Source organism: Mastomys coucha, unplaced genomic scaffold (assembly GCF_008632895.1).
Source record: "Mastomys coucha isolate ucsf_1 unplaced genomic scaffold, UCSF_Mcou_1 pScaffold22, whole genome shotgun sequence".
NCBI classification, from domain to species: Eukaryota; Metazoa; Chordata; class Mammalia; order Rodentia; family Muridae; genus Mastomys; species Mastomys coucha.
This window is the reverse complement of record NW_022196905.1, coordinates 144,074,370-144,098,206: the sequence shown is the minus strand read 5'-3', so window position 1 is coordinate 144,098,206 and position 23,837 is coordinate 144,074,370. Positions and strand designations below refer to the sequence as shown.

The 23,837-nt window shown below is 44.0% G+C and overlaps 1 protein-coding gene across 4 annotated transcripts; it reads left to right on the top strand.

Annotated features, from left to right (window-relative positions):
• The first annotated feature begins 10 nt into the window (after window positions 1-10).
• Window positions 11-19,825, top strand: Hsph1 (heat shock protein family H (Hsp110) member 1). Of its 4 annotated transcripts, none has more exons than XM_031338815.1 (19): window positions 53-170; window positions 338-527; window positions 2,705-2,762; window positions 4,401-4,541; window positions 5,024-5,146; window positions 5,669-5,768; window positions 6,054-6,187; window positions 6,496-6,740; window positions 7,107-7,335; window positions 8,790-8,896; window positions 9,044-9,177; window positions 11,244-11,452; window positions 12,817-12,948; window positions 15,984-16,121; window positions 16,707-16,832; window positions 17,571-17,678; window positions 17,776-17,895; window positions 18,081-18,242; window positions 18,923-19,816. In XM_031338815.1, the coding sequence occupies exons 2-19, from the start codon at window positions 421-423 to the stop codon at window positions 19,124-19,126; spliced, it is 2,577 nt and encodes an 858-aa protein (XP_031194675.1). In that variant the 5' UTR covers window positions 53-170; window positions 338-420; the 3' UTR covers window positions 19,127-19,816. The 4 variants fall into 4 exon arrangements, with proteins under 4 accessions (XP_031194677.1, XP_031194675.1, XP_031194674.1 ...); XM_031338816.1 differs by lacking the exon at window positions 53-170 and adding an exon at window positions 4,174-4,292 and having other exon boundaries at window positions 466-527; window positions 18,923-19,825; XM_031338817.1 differs by lacking the exon at window positions 338-527 and having other exon boundaries at window positions 11-170; window positions 18,923-19,825.
• The last annotated feature ends 4,012 nt before the right edge of the window (window positions 19,826-23,837 follow it).

Sequence of the window (23,837 nt, the reverse complement as noted above, 5' to 3'; positions counted from 1 at the left end):
GCGGGATGGAGGCCGGGCAAACTCGGTCAGTTTCAGCCAATGGCACCTGAACAGTTGCCCTGTCACCATGGCAACTCAGGCCGCCCGCGGGGGGGACCAGCAGTCCATTGGGTAGAATCTTTCTCGAAGGCTCGAGAAGAAGGAAGCGGAAGTGGCACGTGGAGGCGCCGGTGAGTAAAATGCCGCAGATTCTGGAAAGTTCTCCTCAGTAGGCTACATAAGGCTGAGCGATTGGGACCTCCCCTTTTGGATTGGTAGCTGAGCGGCGGCAGCTGCGTGAGAGAGGCGGGCGGCGGGCGGCGGAGAGCGGTGGCAGAGACTGAGCGCAGTCTTGCAGGGTAAGCCCGAGGCATCTTCCCGATCGGTCGGGAGCAGGACGAGCACACAGCACACCCGAGGCGGAGGCGGACCGGGCCAGCCATGTCGGTGGTTGGGCTAGACGTGGGCTCACAGAGCTGCTACATTGCGGTGGCGCGGGCCGGGGGCATCGAGACCATCGCCAACGAGTTCAGCGACCGCTGCACCCCGTAAGTAGGAGCCTGGGTGGCCAGGGAGGGCTCGAGCTCGCCGCTTCCCGTGGGAGATGGTGGTCCGGGGATTCAGAGAACCGTGACACCCGGCGACCACCTGGTCCGGCTGGCCTTCCAGGCTCGCCCCCGACTCCTCACTCAGCTTTTTCAAGCTGGGACCGGCTCCCACCTCAGCTAGGATCTCCGCGGAGCCTGGGCTGCGGAGCCTGTGCTACTGTGCCTTTTCCTCCGCATGGTGAATCTCCAAATGACCTAGAAGGTTCCAGAGCCTGTGCGCTGCTGCTTGCCTGGGGAGCGAGCGGACTGTTGTTAGCGACCACAGAAACACGCTATGGTGGAGGAATCCACCGTCTCTGCTTCTCATCTACTCCCGATTTGCTAATGTTGCCCTAGTGTCCTGAATCGCTTTTTGGAAGCGTCCTTTTTAAAGCTCATTGTGAAAGACGTTCGTGAGCGTTTCCAGACCCAGAGTTTGTTTATTTTAACACTGTTTTGAGTAAGCAGTACAAATTTCATATTGTTGTTGCTAACACGCTGCTGTGCAAAATTTAAGTGGGAAAGATGAATTTTTGTCTCGGAATATTTTCTGCAGCAACGTGGGGTAGGTAAACGGAAGCATGGTAAAAAGCAACTTTCTGAGGGGGTTAGTTTCTGAAGGTTCCATAGAGGCAATTAGACCTGCGTGTGCATTCACTGACAACAGCTGCATGCTTTTTAAGGCAATCGTTACAGCATTTTGGATTTCTTTTCCCATGTACAAAGTCCAAGATAATAAATGTTAAATATCAAACCCAAAGGTAAAATCATTCCGACCTTATTAGAAGAACATTTATGGGTGAATTGGAGAACATAAGCCTTGCTAGGAACTTACTCTCTAAGCATGCATTGAGTCTCTGTTTCTCTCTACAAAGCCATGGTGGTCTGTGATTCGGCAATTAGTAGGGAGGATGCTAATCTTTCGTGCCCCCTCCTATATGCTAAGTGCTTCTTCGTTATCTGCCTAAAAAGAAAGAAACAAAAAGGTGTTGAGAGGAAAGTAGGGAGAGCTGCTTGGGTTGGTGTGTTGCTGACCAGAATTTTTGACTGAGTTGGTTTATTACCCTTGGTCAAACTATGCAGTTGAAGATGGAGTTGGCTACTGATTCCTCTTACAGTCGATTGATTGGCGTGGAAAATGAGACCATCCAGTCTTACAAGTGTCTAGTCCCTCTGAGCTCAGAATCACAGGGCATGTAGACTGAACCTTAAGGATCCAGCCGTTGGTTGGTTGAGGATCCCTGGCTTTTAAGAGTGCACTGAGTACCTGCTTAGAGCATCTAAGCCTGAGCTGTTTCTTTTACTGCAAACTTCAGTGTCCTCAGTATAGTGCCAGTTTACTCATCTCGGTTACCCATGTAGGAGGAACTGAACCCAAATTAGATTTGGATTAGTAACGCGCGGTGGATTACTCTCTAATCCAAAGCCTTACTCACTGCCTCCTCCACATTCTCCATCTTATCTCCGTTCTGGTTCCATTTATCCCCTTTCCTCTGCTGACAAAGCTGTCTCTCTTCATCTTGTCAAAGCAGGTTCAGTGTGATGGCTTGGCCTTTCCTATTCCTCAGCATTTGTACTCCAGTCAGCAGTAACTTTGTTTCTTTATCATCTTTATTTGACTTTACATAGAATCTTCCAGATGGGAACCTACCTCATCCATTTCCTTTAAACTCTACAGGCTTACCATAGAACTCTTAGAGTTACATAAAAACTTCAAAAAATTCTAAAGCAGATGATGTATCAGGGCAGTGAACATTTAGGATTGTGTGAGGCTGATGACAGAGTTATGTTTACTTTTTGTTGGTTGTGCATAATGCCAAGTTCCCTATCCTTTGTGACCTGGTAACACTGTATTAGCACCCCAGGTATTGAGAGAGTGCTTAAGCTGCAAGCACACTAACAGATATTACTTGTGTTTGTGAGCAGGGCTAATACTTGGACTGAATTGTCAGAGGTGTGTGATTTTAAGCATAAATAAATACCTATTGGAGTCAGTTTTGAGTACCTGGTGAAAGTTGTAAACTGCAGGATTGTGCTGCATTTGTGTTGGAATTTTCCACCTGTCAGCTTAGAAATGGCCACATGTGTGCTTTTTTTTTTTGGATGTGTGTGAGACATTTGTTGTATATTACTTTTAGGTCAGTCATATCGTTTGGACCAAAAAACAGAACAATTGGAGTTGCAGCCAAAAACCAGGTATGTTCTTGAAGAGAATGTTCATCTGTCTTAAAGGAAAGTCCTGGAAGCACACAGAATGATGTGCTGAAGCTTAATCTAGGTTAAGTTTTAAAAATATGCCTCAGGGCTGGAGAGATGATGGCTCAGCTTGCTCAGCCATTAAGAGAACTTGTTACTCTTTTGGGGTTGGTTCCTAACTCTTACTTGGTGGCTCACAGATGCCTGTAACTCAGTTCTTAACACTTGCTCTGGCCTCCTCTATGGGAACCAAGCACACCCCTATATGTAGACACTCATCCATGCACCTTCAAAATAAAAATAAGGAAATCTTTAAAATCTTTCTGTCGTGATGCCTCACACCCCACCTTTGTTCCTTTCTCTTGTTTCTGTTCCTTAGGTTTCTAGTGGCACCTTTACTTTGGAGTATTTAGCCTTCAATTTAAAAATTAGGTAGGTAGGTAGTTTAGATAGATAGTTGGGGGGCAGAGAGTGTCTCACTAGCTGGCCTGGAACTCCCTCACAGAGGTCTTCGTGCCCCTGCCTCCTGAGTACTAGAATTAAAGGCACATGACGCCATGCTTGGCTTTAAAATTTTTAGATTACAGACATTTGATTTCTTTTTTCCCATTTGTAGTTTCTCAAAGGGTAGTGAGGTTCAGGCTCCTCTGTGGGTAGAGGTACCTGTTACAAAGCCTGACAACTAGAGTTCCACCTCTGGGACCCAAGTGGTAGTGGGAGAGAACCATTTCCCCACTAGTTTATGTCTAGTTTATGTCTGTTTTAGAAGCTTAGAACATGAGCACACCTACCACACTGCTGAACTCTAGGTTCTGATGAGCTGTAGAAGGTAAAAGAAATAGTAGTCTCTAGGTGCTGCCAAGTTTAATTGGCTTCAGAAGTTTAATCTGTAATCTTCAGTTTTAATGAGGAGCCTACCTTTGAGTGAAATGTACTCTGAAGTGGGACTTCTTTAATCTAGAGCTATGACCCAAAGAGTAGATTAAAAGAACACCTCTCGGAACAGCTTGGCATATTTCCATTTAGTTTCCTGAATTTCATGCTCTGTATTACTGTGTGTACCTGAGAACACGACCACATTACAAGGAACAGGTTGCTGAAGTACATCCTTTAATGAGCATGCCCAGCAATCTTAGAGGGGTGTGAGTTTAGTGATTATAAGATCTGTTTGCTGCCCTCTCCAAAAAACAAGTCATTTTGAAACTTAGAATTATCCTCACCTACCCCTGGCATGGCTCAGGTTCTAGAAGAGACACATAAAGTCTTCATCCTGACAGTGCTCCAAGTCTCACTGGAGTTGGGATGCTGAGCTCATGTTTATCTGGGGGCGAAGAGGGGATACAGCAATACAGTTGCTGCAGAGTTTTAGAGTTTTGGAGACAGTTGCGCCGTCTTTTCCTTTATCTTGCAGATTTTGAGATCTGCCCCAAAGTCTGATGACACCATTGCCTTTCCTTCTGGCATTTTCCATAGAAGAAAGTACAGTAGGAGTATCCATTCATGGAAAATCGAGGACTGAGGGAAAGTTAGGTATACCTCTCCCAGAGATGGTTTGAGTTGCAAAAATGACTGTAATTGCTGTAGGTACTGGAGATGATGAAATCAGAAAAAAGCTTAAATTTTACATTTCTTTTGCAGCAAATCACTCATGCAAACAATACGGTTTCTAGCTTTAAGAGATTTCATGGCAGAGCATTCAATGACCCCTTCATTCAGAAGGAAAAGGAGAACCTGAGCTATGATTTGGTCCCAATGAAGAATGGTGGTGTGGGAATAAAGGTAATGCAGCTGCTGCCCAAGCTCCGAGCTGTCTGTGGAGGGGAGTGCTCACATCTTAGGATTTTAGCCCAAATTAATGGGATACACTTGGAGGCCTTTTCCCTTTCATTTGGCTCCTTTTAAAGTATAGTTAATATAAGCTGTTTTCTGAGATGTACTCTACTGATAATGCATTTCTATAGATTCTTGGTTGCTTTAGTATTAAAAATCTAAGTAGTGATGTCTCAGAAGTGATCAGACAGCCAGACCTCCAGCTAAGAGCAGTTATCTGGTCAACACGTGGCTTGGCGACTCAGCCCTAGCTTTCCCGCTTTTCATATCTAGGGAAAAGTTCTTCCTTCTTCCCTCCGTTTCTTCTTTTAGTTCCTCTTTTTTCTTTCCAAACAAATTTTGTGGAGCAGGGTATATGCTAACAGTTGGAAGTTCATATTAACATTTAGCTGAAGTTTTTCAGTGTTTAAACATTTTCCACCTCATTGTAGGTCATGTACATGGATGAAGAACATTTCTTTAGTGTGGAGCAGATAACAGCCATGTTGCTGACTAAGTTAAAGGAAACTGCAGAAAACAACCTCAAGAAGCCAGTAACAGATTGTGTCATCTCAGTAAGTAGAACCCAGCCAGGCAATGTGTTTGCTTTCAGCTTGCCTTTATTTTACTCAGTACTGCATATACGCATACCCTTTTCTTACCAAGATGCTCTTAAACTGAATATTCTGAAGCATTTCAAAGTAAGCTGGAGTGGTAATTTTAGGTTGAAGCTACAAAGGTTCTTGACTATAGAGATATGCAGTGCAGCAAGGCCTCCCATGAAGCATTCTAAAAACACAAGGTGGCTGCTGTCATCTGGGTTCTTGATCCATGGCAGTGGGCTGCTCTAATACCAAGGGGTTGGTATTCTTGAGCTTTTCAGAGTGAAAGAATTCTTCCTTCAGTTGAAAACCAGTGCTTTGGAAATTGTTATTATTTAATATTTTCTCAAAAAGGCAGCTGTGAAAGTTGAGGATTGCTAAAAACCAAGTCTATGTTTCTGTTTTGGGGCTGGTAGTCACTGTTGGGAATTTATTAGGATTGTTTGTGAAGCAGTTGGAAGCACTGTGTCTAGAGAGTGAACATCGTCTTTGCAGGTCCCGTCCTTCTTCACAGATGCTGAGAGGAGGTCTGTGCTGGATGCTGCGCAGATTGTGGGCTTGAACTGCTTGCGGCTCATGAATGACATGACGGCTGGTAAGGAACGGTGTCTGATGATTGGTGCTCACTTTTACTAATAGCGCTTTTACAGTTGAGAAAGATTTAAGTTTGTGGATAAGCAGTCTCTTAGCAGGTTGTGCTTAGAACTAGGTGTTGTATTGAGTCTAGTACCATTTGTGACTTGTTGGTAATTGTGGAGTGATGGAAAGTTATCCAAAAGTCAAGAAGAGAGTAGTCATTGTAAAATGCAAACGTCTTCCTATAACAAGAAATTCCCAGAAAAATGACTGACGATTTGGTTTTGCTTTCCTCTCCTCGTAGTTGCTTTGAATTATGGAATTTATAAGCAGGATCTCCCAAATGCAGACGAGAAGCCTCGGGTTGTAGTGTTTGTGGACATGGGACACTCCTCTTTCCAAGTGTCTGCCTGTGCTTTTAACAAAGGAAAACTGAAGGTAAAGTTGAAATGGCCCAAACTAGAAAGGAGTTGTATGAAACACTGCATAGAAATAGTGTGTCCTCTTAGCACACCCTGGAGGGGCTTTTTGTGTTTAAGGTTCTCTTCAGTGAGACAGTAAGAGTAGAAAATACTGTAAGAGATTTTAAAAGGTTAGCATTTCTTTAGTCATATCCCTCCTGACTTGGATTTAAATAGAAGTCATGAACATGTTGCTTAGCCTTTTGAATAGGAGTATGCAAGATTCTAATTAAAATGTGATGGAAAATAACCTGGTCCCCTCTCTTGTTCTTTAACCAACCTTAGGTTTTAGGCACAGCTTTTGATCCCTTCTTGGGAGGGAAGAACTTTGATGAGAAGCTAGTAGAACATTTTTGTGCTGAATTTAAAACCAAGTACAAATTAGATGCAAAATCCAAAATTCGAGCCCTCCTTCGTCTCCATCAGGAGTGTGAAAAGTTAAAAAAGCTCATGAGTTCTAACAGCACAGACCTGCCACTGAACATCGAGTGCTTTATGAATGATAAGGATGTCTCTGGAAAGATGAACAGGTATCTGAATCTTGAGGTTTACTCGTGAAATAGATGAAAGTTGAACATTTATTTAACCCTCCATTCTTTGTGGCCAGTTGACTTTGTGATTATGTGCTATGTGGCTTATGGCTGTAGATTCTACTGTTTATCACTTAGTACTTAGGGGCACTTCTGAGAAGAATGCTTTTGAAAAATTGTGTGTGTGCATCCTTACCATGGTACACATGTGGAACTCATGGGACAATTTGAGGACTCTGTTTTCACTCAGGTTGTCAAGCTTGGCAGCAAGTGCCCTTTTAGAATATAACAAAGTAATACTGACCGTGAGGTAGGTAGCCGTCCTAGTAATGGTTCATGATGTGTCTGCCCCTTCTCTTTACTAAGGTCACAATTTGAAGAACTGTGTGCTGAGCTCCTGCAAAAAATAGAGGTACCCCTTCACTCATTGATGGAACAAACTCACCTCAAGGCTGAAGATGTGAGTGCCATTGAGATAGTTGGAGGTGCCACAAGAATCCCAGCTGTGAAAGAAAGAATTGCCAAATTCTTTGGAAAAGATGTCAGCACCACGCTCAATGCCGACGAAGCTGTGGCCAGAGGGTGTGCACTACAGGTATGTGAATTCCTACCTTTCCTCACCCTGGGGGCTCATATACATCACCCTATTCCTGCTTATATTTCAAAGGAAGCTACTTTTAGATAAATCCTGAAAGACAGGAGAGACCAAAAGGTACAGGAAGTGGAAGGTGACCATCAGGATCCCCTGGCTGGTAGTATCACATGACAGCTAGAAGCAGCCCTTTTTCTGAGGGCAGAAAACATCTGTGGCAGTGGGAATAGTAATTAGTCAAGCATAGGAGGGAATTAGAATCCAAACAGCTGCCATAGAGAATTGATTTGAATGTGTGTGTGTGTGTGTGTGTGTGTGTGTGTGTGTGTGTGTGTGTAGGATAAAAGTATTAGTTAACAAATGGTTTTAGAAAATAGATACTCTACCCCACTCCCAGATGAATTTTTAACCTGCTTCTCAAATGACACAGTGCAGGAACTAGAAAGTTGTGAAGCAGAAGCACCTGATCTAGATGTTGTTAGTGAACAGAAAATACTATTTACATTTAAGATATCGCAGTCACATAGGGTTGTATCATTGCAACTGATGCTTCTGTCAGCCATGTTTGAGCTGTGATGACCTCCTTGCCAGTCATTTACAGGAATGTGAGATTTGTGTGAACATAGATCTTCTGAGGCTTGCCTTGTGTACTACAATAGAAGAGAGTGGACAGCACTGCCCAGTGTCTTGTCACAGCCTGTCCTGGTTTATTAATGTTTGCTAATTGTACAAAACAGTGGGCTTCTTTAAGACATTGTCACCTGTGGGGAGGGTGGGGGGAGGGTACACTTACAGTGTTTGACCCCCATTTGCCAGAACCTACTTCTTCCCAAGGAAGTCCTTTATAGGAAGGGCTTCTTCTTTTTCCTTCATATTGGAATGTGCAGCCTTATCTCTGGCTCCCCAGAGTGTTGGAAATTCATGGTTTCTAAGAGGTGAAGCTGAGTTTTGGCTTCTGTTTTAAGGATACCACTGACCCTCCTTGGGACTGTGTGCTTTTCTATTTGTTTAGTCAGCTTGGTGTATCCTGTCCCAACTTTGAATTTGCCACTGCTTTTCACTTACAAATTCTGTTGAAAATTTGAATGTTTTGAGTTTCGCCTTTTTTTGTTCTTTGACTGGGAAAGCAATAAAGCAGAGCTGCCCCAGGGGTGGGTGTGCCCATCAACAAAGTCAGCTTGTGACTGCAAATGCTACCAAGCAAGGCCATGTTGGAAAAACCTGTATTCTCAGTCTAGGAAGCTTGGAGTTAAAAATTGCTGGCCCAAGAGCCATGATTTGTCTTTGTGGCTAGTGATTAGCATAATATTAAGATGACACATTCTTTAGGCTTAAGGAGAGACTTGCTGCAAGCAGTTAAATTTGCCCATCATAGTCTAACTGTCATAGTAAAAGATGTATGGAAATAATTTAGGGCTCATGATATTTTTAACCTTTAAAAACTCTATCTTTTCAAGTGTGCAATTCTTTCTCCGGCATTCAAAGTTAGAGAGTTCTCTGTCACCGATGCAGTTCCTTTTCCAATATCTCTGGTCTGGAATCACGACTCAGAAGAAACTGAAGGGTATGTAGCTGCAGATAGTTTCCACATTCCTCGCCACCTTTCTTAGGTTTGGTCATTGTGAGTGGTGGGATAGAATTAGTAAGATGGTGGAGTTTGTCTTTATCATAAAGTTTGAGCTATTGAGTTTCTTTGCTTCCTTCCTTTCAGTGTTCACGAGGTATTCAGTCGGAACCATGCTGCTCCTTTCTCCAAAGTGCTCACCTTCTTGAGAAGGGGACCCTTTGAACTAGAAGCTTTCTATTCTGACCCTCAAGGAGTTCCATATCCAGAAGCAAAAATAGGTAAGCAAGTCCATGGTATGCATCTGCTTTTGGAGTTCAAGTTGCAGCTCATTGTCCAGTGTAGAAACTGACAGTTGTTTTCTGTAGTAATGTGATGAGGAGTCTTGTCTTTGTTGGACACTGACCTGGAGCCTTGCTCTCTGTTGTATGTGGTGCAGACTGTGTTTGCAGAGTACTGGCCACCCACACAGACCTCCAAGCTATAAGTGTTGACAGGGTCTTATTTCAGATTGGAAGCTTGGCTCCCAACAGCATTGTGGCACTTCTCAGATCTTGTGTACCACAACCTCTTGAGGGGCATCTCTTCAGGTGCCATTGTCACATCTTCTTTAGTTTTAGAAGCTTAGTATTTTTTAGACTGGGAAAGCTGCTGATACCGCCAGGCCTCTAAGAGTTGCCCTCACTTACAGAGAAAGCTTTTGAAGGACTCCAGTCTGGCCAACCATGTTTCCTTTAACTGAAGGCATGTGTTCTGTCCTATCATGCTCAGTGAAGTGGTAGAACAGCTGGAGAGATTGTTGACTGTGGACGGAGTTCTTCTGTTGGACTCTGTCATATCTAGGTAGCACTGAACAGAGGTGAGCAGCTTCACGTTCCATGCTCATGAGGCTTCCTGGACCCACAAGTGTCCTTTCTATAAAGGACCATTTAAATGTTAATTACTTCTGAATTAGTGATTTGCTAGGAAACCAAGGTCTATGCCATCCAGCATCTTTGACTGGTCTAGGAATTAAATCTGTGTGTGTGCATGTGCTGCACCTTAATGCTGTTATCTCCATGTCATTCTTGAGTAACTGCTTCAAAATACTTCGTGGGGGAGGTTCTATCCATATAGTCCTGGGTGTCCTGGAGCTTGGTATATACTCCTGAGTGCTGTTAAAGGCATGTGCCGCCAGGCCTGGCAAAGTACCTATTTTCAGAATATTATTTGTGTCTTAGTGGCTGTATGGATGTCATAGGACAACTTTTGGAAGTGGTTCTCTCTTGCACCATGGGTCCCAGTAGATTGGAATTGGGTAGATTTCCATTCACGGAGGAAAAGGTTCTAGGATTGAGCACCTGATAGCAAGCTTTACCTGCTGAGCTGGGTCAGCAGCCCTCAAGAGGCTTAGGATTTAGTGGTGGGTAGCTTGGTACTAGGCTCTACAGTAAGCACTCATTACAAATAGTGACTCCAGAACAGTGGTTCTCAACCGTCATAATGTTGAGCCCCATTAGTACAGTTGGTTATGGTCGTGTTGTGGTGATCCTCCCACCACCACCATAAAATTATTTCTTTGCTACTTTGTAATGGTAATTTTGCTACTTCAAAACTGTAAATTTGCTACTGTTAATAGTTGTAAATGTCCCGTTTTCCATTGGTGTTAGGCAACCCCTGCTAAGGGTCTGTGCTCACAGGATAAGAAGCACTTCTCTAGAAGACCAGATGATAGCTGCATTCAGACCGTTCTTAGTCATTACTCTGCAAGGCTGTAGTACTGCCCTAGCACTGCAGTTGTTGATGTGTGCTTCAGCTCATGTTCCCTATGTAAAACATGATGTCAACAGTTTCCATTATTCAGTAGATCAGTATTCCCTAAAAGACTGGTGCATAGCATGTGTTTGGTTTCTTTCATAGATTTGCTCATAGATTTTCTTTTTTCTTTTTTGGTTTTTGAGACAGGGTTTCACCGTGTAGCCCTGGCTGTCCTGGAACTCACTCTGTAGACCAGGCTGGCCTTGAACTCAGAAATACTCCTGCCTCTGCCTCCCAAGTGCTGGGATTAAAGGCATGTGCCACCACTGCCCGGCTCTTAGGTTTTCTTGTCTGCTACGTGCTCGTCCACCTGGAGATATGGGAAGGAGGAGGCAGGAGACTGGTTTTTCAGGAGAGCCTGCCCCAGTGTCTGCCCAGCTCATGTTACTACGAGAGTATGCTTTCTTACAAAGGCTTAATGGCATGTTAGGATGTCAGCATGAGTTGTAAACAGTCTCCTAAATGCTGCCAAGGGACCTGAAGTTGGTTGGGGTGGGGAAACTAGAAGTAAAAAGTCCATCTCTAAACTGGCAGTTCCTTTTTGCTCTAGGCCGTTTTGTTGTTCAGAATGTTTCTGCACAGAAAGATGGAGAAAAGTCCAGGGTGAAAGTCAAAGTGCGTGTGAACACACATGGCATCTTCACCATCTCCACGGCATCCATGGTGGAAAAGGTCCCGACTGACGAGGAGGATGGGTCCTCTGTCGAGGCAGACATGGAATGTCCAAACCAGAGGCCAGCAGAAAGCACGGATGTGGATGTAAGTTGCTAGAGCGATTGTCACATTCAGAAGTAGAAATGACCTCATTCTAAGCTGTAGGAGGGTAGTTGTTAAATTTTTTTTCAGTTACATACCACTGATCAGAATTTTGTGTGATGATAATTAGTCCTTCCAGTTCTAATGACAGGATATAAGAATACTGTGTATTGTGACAGGTGCATGATCCCGTTTGAAGAAACTGGTATATGAGTGGATAGAAAAAGTTGCTTTTTTCTTTTTGTTCGTAAGGATATATGTTAGATCAGGTGGTGACTGGTTAAAACAGCTATAAAAATTGAAATAGGAAAGTAGATTTTGTTTTGTTTTCAATGTACAGCAAAATTGGCCCTGGTGTTTATCCCAGGACTTGTTTTTAATAACATAATTTTCTGGGTTGGGGGAGGCAAAAAGAGGAATTTTACTGTAATGGTGGCATTGTGACTGCTTATTTTCTTAGCTTAGGCTTGCAGTTGATTCTGGGAGCAGGCAAGAATGGCTTACAGCAAGAGGCAGGCAAGGGAGTGCTGTATAAGGTGTTGGTATGCACAGATCTCAAATACTTGAAGGATATTGCATCATATGAACCTTAGGTTTGTTCTCATCTGGACACCATTCACAGGGTGGCAGTGCTGTATCCTTTCTCTAGGTCCTAGAGCCTTCAGTATGAGAAATGCCTTGCCTCTCAGTGTCTGGGAAGCTGTGGGTGGAACTGTGAAGTCTTAAGGGGTGGGCAGGGCATAGTTATCTCAGAGTAGTTCAGCCTTCCTTTTCTAGCAGGCACACATTTGCTGGGGACTGGAGGCTACTAAAGAGCCTTCAGGAATAATTTCCTTTCCCTTTTGTCTTTAAGCCATACTTTTAGGCGGGGTTGTTAGTGGGTACTGTTGATTCTTGGTGCTGAGGTCCTTTGAGGTAAGATTGCTGAGTCATGGAATGAGAAGCCATGGAATGACTAATCAGTGGTCATTTTCTGTAACTCTGGAGTGATACCACTAAGGTACATGCTGCTGCTGCTCAAGTTCAGATACTTGCTTATGGAAAGATCCTGGCCTAGAAGCCCATGTCCTGTGCTTGTGAGCATCTGTTCAGGCTAGGTGAAAGGTTCTTCAAGGGGATCTCTGGATTGGCACCCATCAGAACCCTTGTGTCTTATAAAACTAACTATAACCCTGTCATAAAGTTATTTACAGGTTTGAAATGTCTAAAGTTTCATGTACTTGTCTTTCTTTACCTGGTAGCTTTTCTTTGCTGCCCACCTATTAAGATTTCAGAGGTTGAGAGTACTGTCTTTGGTGCCCTATAATTTTAAATTCATACAAGTACACCTGCTTTCTACATCCTTTGTGCCTGGGCTTTCATTTCAGAAAAATATCCAGCAAGACAGCAGTGAAGCTGGAACACAGCCCCAGGTACAAACTGATGGTCAACAAACCTCACAGTCTCCCCCTTCACCTGAACTTACCTCAGAAGAAAACAAAATCCCAGATGCTGACAAAGTGAGTGACTCTTCCAGTTCATTGCATTAGACGGTGTTGCAGTGTTTGATGGTTGGTGGTTTAACCCTGTGCTTCCAAGAGGGAGCGGTGATTTTATGGGGCTGTAGGGCTTTTTTCTGTTCATTACTACATGTGTTACTCAGCTAAAAACCTGCTAGAAGTAGTGCTCCAACTTAAGCAGGGAAACCAGTACTCTCCTTTAGATCCCAAAGCTTCTCTTAATAACTGCCACTCTAAGACGAGAGCCAAAAGCAAAGGTTTGATGTGTTCTAAAGGACAAAAGTAGCTGCTCATTCCAGAGTCAGAAAGATGCGTCCAGTGCTGCAAGATTAATTAAAGACTTGATTGATATAAATAATTAATACTCGGGCTTTAGGAGTGTAGTAAACTTCTCCTTTTTTCAGATAATCTTTCAATTTTGAATTAATTTTATTGGTCTGGTAATATCTATATTCTCAAGTGATTATTCCAGTATTGGAAGCTAAATAAAACTATTGTGTCCCTTGAAAAATGCCACATTGTAGTCAAACCTTCAAAGCTAGTGATCATGTTGACAGTGTGAAGCCGGTTTCAGCCTAAGCTGTATTTCAGAGTTGCGTGTCTGCAGGCTGTGTGAAAATGATTAACTGTCCTTCAGAGTCTAGCTTCCTCTCCAGTTCTGAGCACACCTTACCTTCACTCGGGCAAGTTACAGAAGGGAAGCCGGAGGTCAGAATGGATTTTCTGCCAGGTTTTTATTTTTCTCTGTCCTGATTAATCTTGTGGCCCTTAGCATGAACTGATTTTTTTTTTTTCCTTCTCAGAAAAGAGTTGAGGTGATAGTATTTATTTGGAAAATGGGTCCTCACATTTCAACATCATTCCCTTTGATTTAGGATAAAATGTCTACAAACTTCTACGGATAATTTTGCTTTCTAGAAACTGACATTGAGTTTATGCCCTTAAACACCTCTTGGAATATGGCTGGGCTTTTGAGGATCCTGCTCATGGCATAATTAAGCTATGGATGGAGACTTCTGTATAGTTTAAAGCTACTGGCCTTTTGCTGGTGCAGTCTCTCTCTCGGTGGCCATCCTGTCTCCCCATAAGGTTCTCACTGCCTACTTACAGCTCATTCCCTCCGCTGTCTGCCACCCACCCCAGGAGTCCTGCTCTCCAAGCTCTAGGCTGTCAGCTCTTTTTTAAAGATTTACTTATTTATTATATGTGAGTACAGTGTAGCTGTCTGTTCTGTACACCAGAAGAGGGTGTCAGATCTCATTATGGATGGTTGTCAGCCACCATGTGGTTGCTGGGATTTGAACTCAGGACCTTCAGAAGAACAGTCAGTTCTCAACCACCAAGCCATCTCTCTAGCCCGTCAGCTCCTTATTACACAAAAAGCCACATTCCAATCTGAACCAATCAGCAACAAGACAATGCGCACTCCATTTCTTAGGTTGCCTTTATGCTTTGAGGGCTGCTGTCTGACCTTCATCTTCTGGCCAGGAAGGACGAGCATTTACAAATAGAAAACTGGTGATGGGCGATAGAAATGATAATACCAACATCCTGCCAGCACTGATCACTCTGGTGCAGCAACCAACTGTTGAAAATGCAGGGGCACACCTTCATACAGTGAGGGAAGGTCACTCCAGCGTTGGAGGGTTTCTCATCTGTATTGGAGTGCTATGTTGTGCTTGTGTTGGTTTGGTCAGGGATTGATTGAAATTTGTTCCTGGAGTATCAGTTGCATACCTATGTCTTGCTAGGCAGTGGGCTTATTTTTCTCTCTGGTTCAGGACATGATGCTTTGGCACTGTAAGCTGACTGCACAGTCCACTGCAGTCTGTACCTTTAGCAGTCACTGCACGTGTGTTTTCATAGTCCCTGTAGCCTGTAGCTCTGTTTCCCAGAGGCAGGGATTGGTGGAATGTCCCAGGTCGTACCATCTTGACATTCAAGCCTAGGCAGTCCTGCTAGGGCGAGCTGCACACCTTGCTCATTGTAAGTCTACTGTGCAACTTAGTCTCCTCAGCTGTGTATCAGTTGCAGCAGGAAGTATACTAGAATCTGAAGGGAAGTCAGTGATGTTTGAAAACTAAAGGCCACAGGGGATACCTCTGCCTTGTACTTTAACTTGAAATCCAAAATATTTGCTGGTGTCTTCTGATTGTCTTTTTTTTTTTTTTTAAACAGTCGCATTCACAATGACATAATGTAGGGTTAGGATGTTTCTGTACTCTGAAGCCTGAAGCCAGTTTTCTGCAGTGTTTTTTGGGTTTGTGTTTTGGCTCTGACCTACCTATCATATGCAGTCAGCTGTGGAATTTTCTACATATGGCAGGTACATACCAGCTTCAAATTCAGATTTAAGAGCTTTTCTTGTAATTTGCTACCATAAGACCCTTTCATCTATTTATGTGGCCCAAGCTGGACTCAAACACATAGCTGCAGACTTCTGAATGCTGGGGTGACAGGTATGACAACTGTGCCTGGCTGTCTTCAAAGTTCCAAATGAGGAATGATGTGGCTCAAAGGCAGGTGGTACCTCTGTACGTAATAAGCCTTGTAGAGGTGCTCTTGAGCACTAGTCCTGACTGGAATGGGTACCGCACTAGGAGGAAGAGAAGAACTACGCAAGATAGGCATTGAGGGCCTGGATAAAGTCTGACATCTCTAGTGTTGGTCTGAGGTTATATAAAGTTGTTACTCTACGATTTTAGACTAGAAAAGTAGATAATTTAGTTTTGAGTTTAAAGGGATTTGGACTAGATAAAGATTAATGTGACTAGAGGAGATTTGGTGAGCTGATGCAGAAAGATAACATACTGAGTTACTACCATGGTCCAAGGCAGGCGGTGGATGTAGATGCTGTTAGATAGTTCCTGGTGTAGATACTATTAGATAGTTCTAACATGAGAGTGGGAGTCCAGATACCATTAGATAGTTCCAACATGAAAGTGGGAGTCCGTGCATAAAGAGAGAGCATCAGTAAATAGGGTAGGTTTTTATTTTCTCAGCATTAAGACATTTTCTTTTTCTTAACCTTTAAGGTAAATGAAAAGAAAGTTGATCAGCCTCCAGAAGCCAAGAAACCTAAAATAAAGGTGGTAAATGTTGAGCTGCCTGTAGAAGCCAACTTGGTGTGGCAGTTAGGGAGAGACCTTCTTAACATGTATATTGAGACAGAGGTAAGTGCTTTCCTTACATACTTCTATTTGGTTGTTTCGGCATGCCACAGGGATAGGTGACTAATTCCTTACCAGGGTTTAAGTTTTAAATGATTTCAGAGGTAAAGGCAAAAGGATGGATCTTTCTGCTTAATCTAATGGAGTTGGTTGGGTTTGGTACGCTGAGTGAGGTCTGAGTTACGTTGTGTGTGGCTGAGAACTGCTATGGTCTTTTGAAGTGATTGGTTGCACATGCACCGGAGGATGAAGGCCACACACAGAATTAGCCTCTGAAAACACAGGCACACCTTACAGCCTCTATGTTGAGAGACTGAGAGCGATCAAGGTCCACTGTTACTGAGATAAGCGCACTGAATTTAGAAATCTAATAAAAAGTCCTCATTATTTAAATGTAAGAGTATAATGAAATGTGGGGAGGCCTAACAGTATAAGAAAGCAGTGTCCATATGTGTTTATAAATCTATGGACCACGAGGTTTTGAAGAAAAAGTTTTATGAGGTATAGAGTGAACTGGTTTTTCTGTAATCTTCACTTGTTGAGGTATGGTTTGGATCTCTGAAGGTTGATTAACCTCTTTCCTAACAGGGCAAGATGATCATGCAGGACAAGCTGGAGAAGGAGAGGAACGATGCTAAGAACGCTGTGGAGGAGTGTGTGTATGAGTTCAGGGACAAGCTGTGTGGACCATATGAGAAATTCATATGTGAGCAGGTACACTCAGGCTCTGCTAGCAGGGTGTAGTAGTCACTTTGCCGTGAGTGCTGCATGTCACTCCAGTAGTGGTCACCATCCAGAAGGAGACCAGAAACTCTGCTCTGGAGTCAGTGGCATGTGACATAGGGCACCTAAAGATAATTAGGAATCCTTGTGCTTCTATGCTGGTATTGTCAGGCAGCTGTCTGTTACTCACCTTGTGACACCACTGCAGTGTCACTCTGCGGCACTGAGCCCTCCACCCTTTCCTTGCTTATGTGAAGCTCTGTGTAAATCCAGAAGCGCAACTGTGGAAAAAGGCCGACTAGACAACAAACAACCTGGTATGGTGTAGGGAGTGACTTAGACTTGGGTTAGGACCCTTCTAGCCTGACCTAACCCCTGAGTTGTGCTGCACTGGGCTTTGGTTGCCACCTGTGCCTGGCATAATTGAGATTATTACTTTGGAGAGTGGGGGACACAATTGTTCCTTCGTGACCCAAGCATTGGGTATATAGGTGACCTGGAGCTGGGTTTCTTGGGTACAGCATTGTGAGTTAGAAGTGGGGTGCTGAAGTCTTGTAAGATAGAAGCCATGATACCAGTGTCTGTAGTGATGTCATAGGACAATAGTTAATGTGAAGGGGGAACCCAGTGACTTCCCCATGAGCTACCTGGGGTCACTGCTGAAATGCATGCTTGAGGTAAGAACCTCTTAAATAGACTGCTGCTAATCGTTGTCCTTTTAATATAAAGGAACATGAGAAGTTTTTGAGGCTTCTCACAGAGACAGAAGACTGGTTGTATGAGGAAGGAGAAGACCAGGCTAAGCAGGCATATATTGACAAGTTGGAAGAGTTGATGGTAAGTTCTGTTCTCCCCTAAATGGTACAACTTGCATGTTAAGCCATAGATGTTTATTAAAGTGTAAGTTTGGCAATTAACTCCTATTCCATTTTAGAAAATGGGCACTCCTGTTAAAGTCAGATTTCAAGAAGCTGAGGAACGACCGAAAGTGTTGGAGGAGCTGGGGCAGCGCCTGCAGCACTATGCCAAGATTGCAGCAGACTTCAGAGGCAAGGTGGGCACTGTTTTCATCCCAGGGAGTGACCTGGACTTAGTCTCATCTCTGCTGAATAAATGTTGCTTAGAGAGGAACTGTCGGTGTTTGGGAACAAGGTAGACTTGAACTTGGGGAAAGTGGGTCTGAATAGATAGATGTGGCTGTCAATATTCTCTAGAGTATCTTGTGTGTTTTCTGTCCAGGATGAGAAATACAACCACATTGATGAATCTGAAATGAAGAAGGTTGAGAAGTCTGTTAATGAGGTGATGGAGTGGATGAATAATGTCATGAATGCCCAAGCTAAAAGGAGTCTTGATCAGGACCCTGTTGTGCGCACTCATGAAATCAGAGCGAAGGTCAAGGTGAGTGTGGTGCCAGCTACTGACTGGATTCATTCAGCTTGACACACTGGTGCTTCCCCTGGAAATCTTGGCCTTCCTCTGGTCCAGCACTGGCTTCCTTAATTCAGTATTGCTATTTAGAGGTGTTCTATCTCCATCTGTCCTGGTTGGCATTGTGTCCTTGAACCTTATATGTGCCAGCAGTTGTTTGTCCTTTGAGGGAAACAGACATTGAGTGCACAGTCTGTCCTGCTGTGGGATAGAGACCAGCGACACTGCTGTGGAGAGCAGGCGGGCAGGCCCTTGACCAGGGACAGCCTGAGAAGAAAACAAAGGGAGTACTTCTTGTCTGAAATAATACACATAAACAAGGAAGACCAAGGGGAAGTGGGCCTGCTCGGCCACTTTTAAGTTCCAGGCTCCAAATACGGATATGTCATCTTGAAGCGACTTAGCCTTGTGTCATTGTCCCTTCCTTGTTGTTGAGTTCATAACTCCTTGTTTTCTGTTGCAGGGATACATTAGCATCTATAGCTACCTAACGAGTCCCCGAGAAGCCATGGGAGGTAGTCACTTTGATTAGGATTGTCATTGTGATTTATTTATGCAGGTTTGAGAAGAGCGGAATCTGGTGTGTGAGGAAGTCGTTGAATTAACTAGATGGATCTTGGTTATCTTAATGACTAATTTTGTTTTCTTAGGAATTGAACAATGTTTGTGAACCTGTTGTAACTCAACCCAAACCAAAAATTGAGTCACCTAAACTGGAGAGAACTCCAAATGGCCCGAATATTGACAAGAAAGAAGATTTGGAAGGCAAAACTAATGTTGGTGCTGAAGCTCCGCATCAGAACGGTGACTGCCACCCTAACGAGAAGGGCTGTGTTAGCATGGACCTGGACTAGGCTCTGCGGGCGCCCGTTTCCTCCTCCATTCATGAAATATGTCTGCATAGTATGTGGTTCTCTATAACAGACTGAGTCTATTTATATTTTCTTTTTTTTTTTTTTTTTTTTTTTTTTTTTTTTAAGACTGTCTAGAAATTTTGTGTATTATGAGGGGGAAAAAAAGGAAAAGCTTGAGTCTGTAGTCTCTGACCCTAAAGGAGAATGACTTTAGTGACAGGTTCCTGTGGAGTTGTGACCCACACTGAGCTCTGTACAGTATTGCTGCTCATACGCTAAGGAGGTGGGTTTGTCTTCTGAGGAAACAAACTGCACTGCTTGTTCAAGTGCACTGGGATCAGAATCTTTAAGCAGTTATTCTTGCCAAGGGTTTTTTGTTTTGTTTTGCATTTTGCTCTTCATTTCCGCATGTGTGTGGCTGTGGTTGTTTATAAATGAGACTAAGTCTGATTTGCATAAGGGCTTTCAAAAATTAAGTCTGTCCAGTAGAGTGATTTTTTTTTTTTGCTTTCATTACTACCAAGTCAAGAGTACAACAGAGCTAGTACAATGTAGCAGCATGCGAAGCAGGGCTGTTAACTATCACCACACAGTTCGCTGTCCCGTGGAAGTGTGACACGGGAGACGTGTGGTTCATGTGATCATTGTGAACACCTCGTGAGCTTTAAAATAAAGTCCACCCTGTGGTGTCATTTCTAAGCTGTTGGCTTTGTCGTTGACTTGGAACAGCATTGGGAAAAGGAGTCCATCTTAAAGAATGTGTGGCCTGCTGACCACATTGAAAAACCTAAGCACAAAGTCCCACCCTGGGAAACCCTGCTGGTACCTATGGCCATCCTGGCCCTTGTCCTCTGGTGACTGACTGATTGGGTGGGTCTGCTAATGTTCTCTATAGTGCCCTACAACCAAAAACCCAGAAGTTAACCTGTAAGTACTGTCCAATATTAAAAATTGATAGCTTTGGTGATTTCTGTTCTGAAGTCAGTTTAAAATATTTGTGTCTTAAGTCCTTTTGTTGTCCTTCGAGGTTTTACTACATAAGTTCTTTGGTCTCAGGTGATGTGGCTCCCTAGGGCAGGGCATCATGATGGTTGTGAGCAAGTGGCAGGGAAAATTCTTCACCTTCTGTCAGATGGAAATTGCTCCCAGTACCACCCTAGAAGACCCACCTTCCTGCTAGGCCCTGATGGGCTTCCCCAGCCTTGGACGAGTGCCACCAGCTGATGACCTCACCCAAACACAGGGTGACCGAATTAGCTGTAGTCTTTGGTTTGGGCATTGGGAAGCTTAACACCTAATGTGCACTGACACCATCCTGGAGATTTCCTACCATATTGGCTGATTTTTGGTAGCTGTAACAAAAGTGCCTGAGGGTTGGCACATTATAAAAAAAATCCATTTTGGAAGTTTAAATACAACTAGCATAGCACTAGCTCTGGAAAATTCCCTGACTACATCACAAAATGGTGGATGCAGGTTGGTGGCAGGGTGATACACACCTTTAATTACAGCACTTTGGGAGGCAGGAGCAATTGGATCTCTTTGGGGCCAGCCTGGTCTACACAGAGAAATCGTCTAGACCCATATGCATGCACACACAATGGGGAGTGCCCTCAAGGATAGGATGGAGAGAACACTGCTGGGGGTTGGGGGGAGTGAGGCAGAAAGACTGGGAGCTGCTAGTCCTGCCCTGCTCTTTGACAACAGTCCTCTCTGGAGGGATAAGCATGGTCCCCTAAGATATCAACCCCTGAGGGCACCACCTTCAGGGACCTCATGCTTCTCTCTGTTCTAAGATTTAAAAAGATTCTCTGTGGGCAAATGCATTCATAGGCATGCACTTGTCCTTGGAAGCTAGTAGAAGGCATTAGATCCCCAGGACTTGGCTCTGAGACAGATATCTGAGAGCAGCAAGTGATCTTAGTCACTGGGCTATCTCGCCAACCCATAGGTCCTATCTAGTTCTAGAAGGACTTGTCATGTCCAACGTGTAAACTCTTAAAAAGTCTTGTCCAAGTAACACCATTTCCAGTGTACTTGGAGTTGTCTTTATGATCAGTAAAATACACAACAGAAAAGTACAGAAATGGGCTCAGCTGAGTGGGAAAGAAGGGAGATCTGGACAAGATTACCAAATGCTTGCTTGATAACTCATTTGAGATTATGAGTTATATGTATGTTATGTTGTTGATCCTGGTGGTTTTCCATCATCCACATGACCTACCCTCAGCTAGTTCCCTCTGTAAAATCAGCACCTGGTTCCATGTGGTGGTTAAGGATTACTAAAGTAGCTAGTACAGTGTATATGAGCTTGCACAGTGAGCACCCAGTGAGGTCTGATGACAGTGAGCTACCTGCTTGTCCATCCCTAGTGTCTCCAGTACCCCAGCATTGCTAGCACTGCACACACATAAACATGGTCCCTCTATGGTGCTGTCTGAAAGCATGTCTTTCTAAACCAACACAGCCATGAGACAGGAGCATGCCTTTCTCCATGACCATCAAACCACATGGCCACTGGGTGTTGAGTGGAAATCCAGTCTGTTGCTATTGAGTCCCCGGGTCGGGTGCATCTGTGAGCCAGGTGTCAAGAGAGTTGTCAATTTGCAGCCTGGAGGCACCAGGCAGTTCTTTCTGGTCCCAAAGATGTGCTGGCTGATAGCTGAGGTTCTCTGAGTTGTACATTTCTCAGGAGGTAGTAGTGGAAAACATGGGCACACTCAAAGGAAGAGAGATTTAGAATAAGAACTACACAATGATCAAAAAAAAAAAAAAAAAAAAAAAAAAAAAAAAGCCAGGCGGTGGTAGCACATGCCTTTAATCCCAGCACTAGGGAGGCAGAGGCAGGTGGATTTCTGAGTTCGAGGCCAGCCCTGTCTACAGAGTGAGTTCCAGGACAGCCAAGGCTACACAGAGAAACCCTGTCTCAAAAAAAAACCTAAAAAAAAAAAAAACTACACAATGTACTTTGAAACCATAATTCTTGGGCTCAGGAGTAACAATTACAGGCATCTACAGAGAGACGAGGCCAGGCCAAGCTTGATAGAGTCAGGGTTGGGTGACTTGGGCAAGGCCTAGTCAAGGAGGGTTCTCTGTAAGGGTGTGGGGCCCACGAGGTCATAGTGGCGGCGTGTGATCCTTGTGGTTTTAGCAAAGCTTGTGAGGCTCCCTACTTTACTATGACATCTGGGTTTTTCTGTTTGTTGTTTGTGGCTTGACATAATTCCTTCTGGATTCTGACAGCTTTCACAAAAATTATATATAAAACTCTCTCAGAAAACATCAATGAGTATTCCTGTGACGCTCTTATCTCTTGTTTATATAGGCAGAAAGCAATGCCGTGAACTTGTGGCCACTTCCTCTCAGGCTCAACGCACATCTTCCCAAGTACTTCTCACGAGGCCTTCTCATACTGACATGGCTCCCACAGTGCCCAGGAAAACACTCTGACACAATCTTTCCATCAGGTTGCATTCTCTCACAAAATGTCATTTACAACTATTTCTTGGATCTGAGATACAATGATCACAGACTGACTGCGGTTACCCTAATCAGCCCATTTTTTGATCCAAGTTTTGCTTGAGAATTTTTGGATGCTCCCCACAGAAGCGTTAATCCCAAGAGTAGCTTTACCAGTGACTTTAGAGTCGTTGAAGAATTAAATATAACCCACTGAAAAAGGCAGACATTGCATAGAAGGTATTTGGCTACTTGACCATTAAAGCTACTGGGGCAACCTAATGACTAAAGTCCTATTTGTTCTTATTGGATGCTACATATCTAAGATCACATGATTTCTAGGCTTAACAGTCACAAGAGTAAAACTTGTGGTACCTCTCCTTAGTTGCACAGTGTTTCATGTGTAGACAGCAAGCATGTCTGTTCTACACTCTTGAGCTGATGCACTTTGAACAGCAGCGACTGTGTTCTGGTCATGCTTCACACAATTCCTAGCTACCTGGGGTTTCTCTGTATAGGTTTGAGCCCTGATCCCTAGGGAGGGCGTACTGCTTACTCTGTACTGGAAAATCCAGCTACTATACTTGGTCCGAAGGGTGGACTATAGGAAGAACCAAGGCCCTGTAATTCAAGGCGGCAGGGCTCCGAGTGTGGAACTTAGAAGGCCAAGCTGCCGCAGACCAAGCAGGCAGCAGGTGTGGATGTTCAAATGTTCCACATGAAGCCAAGTGGAACTTGGGCTACACCTGCCTCTGCTCAGCATCTAGCCTCGTTCTCTCAAGCCGGTGGGGGGGGGTTAGGGGGGGTGGCAGCAGGGGGTGGAATGTGGCACGACCTTCATTTTGGTAGATAATATTTGTTGAAGGACTCGTAGAGAAGCTCCATACAGACACCTTCAGAAGGCTAGTACTAAGGGTATTAAAAGAAACCAAAGGATTGACCAGGAAACTGGAAGAGAGACAGGGCCTATGAGGAAGCACAGGACAGGAGGATGCAAGCAAGGCCCTGCTTTAATGTCTCCTCATTCTCTTTCAGGGTCCTCTTCAGTCAGCCCAGGGTTTTCCAGACCAACTGTAGGACAATAGGACCTAGCCTCTTCTCTTAAAAGAAACCAGGGCAGCAGGGGGGACAGGGTGGGGCTTTGTGGTAGGAGGGGCCATAGTGCTCCCAAAATTTATTCTTTGGCCTGGTAGCCCTACCTCCTGTGCCTTCCTACTTTAAATGTTCTCTCTCTCTCTCTCTCTCTCTCTCT

Coding starts and splice junctions, on each gene's coding strand:
- Hsph1 (XM_031338817.1), top strand. CDS start 40: ATGGCACCTGAACAGTTGCCCTGTCACCATGGCAACTCAGGCCGCCCG. Junction 5,769..6,053: donor CATGAATGACATGACGGCTG/GTAAGGAACGGT, acceptor CTCTCCTCGTAG/TTGCTTTGAATTATGGAATT. Junction 16,122..16,706: donor ACATGTATATTGAGACAGAG/GTAAGTGCTTTC, acceptor CTTTCCTAACAG/GGCAAGATGATCATGCAGGA.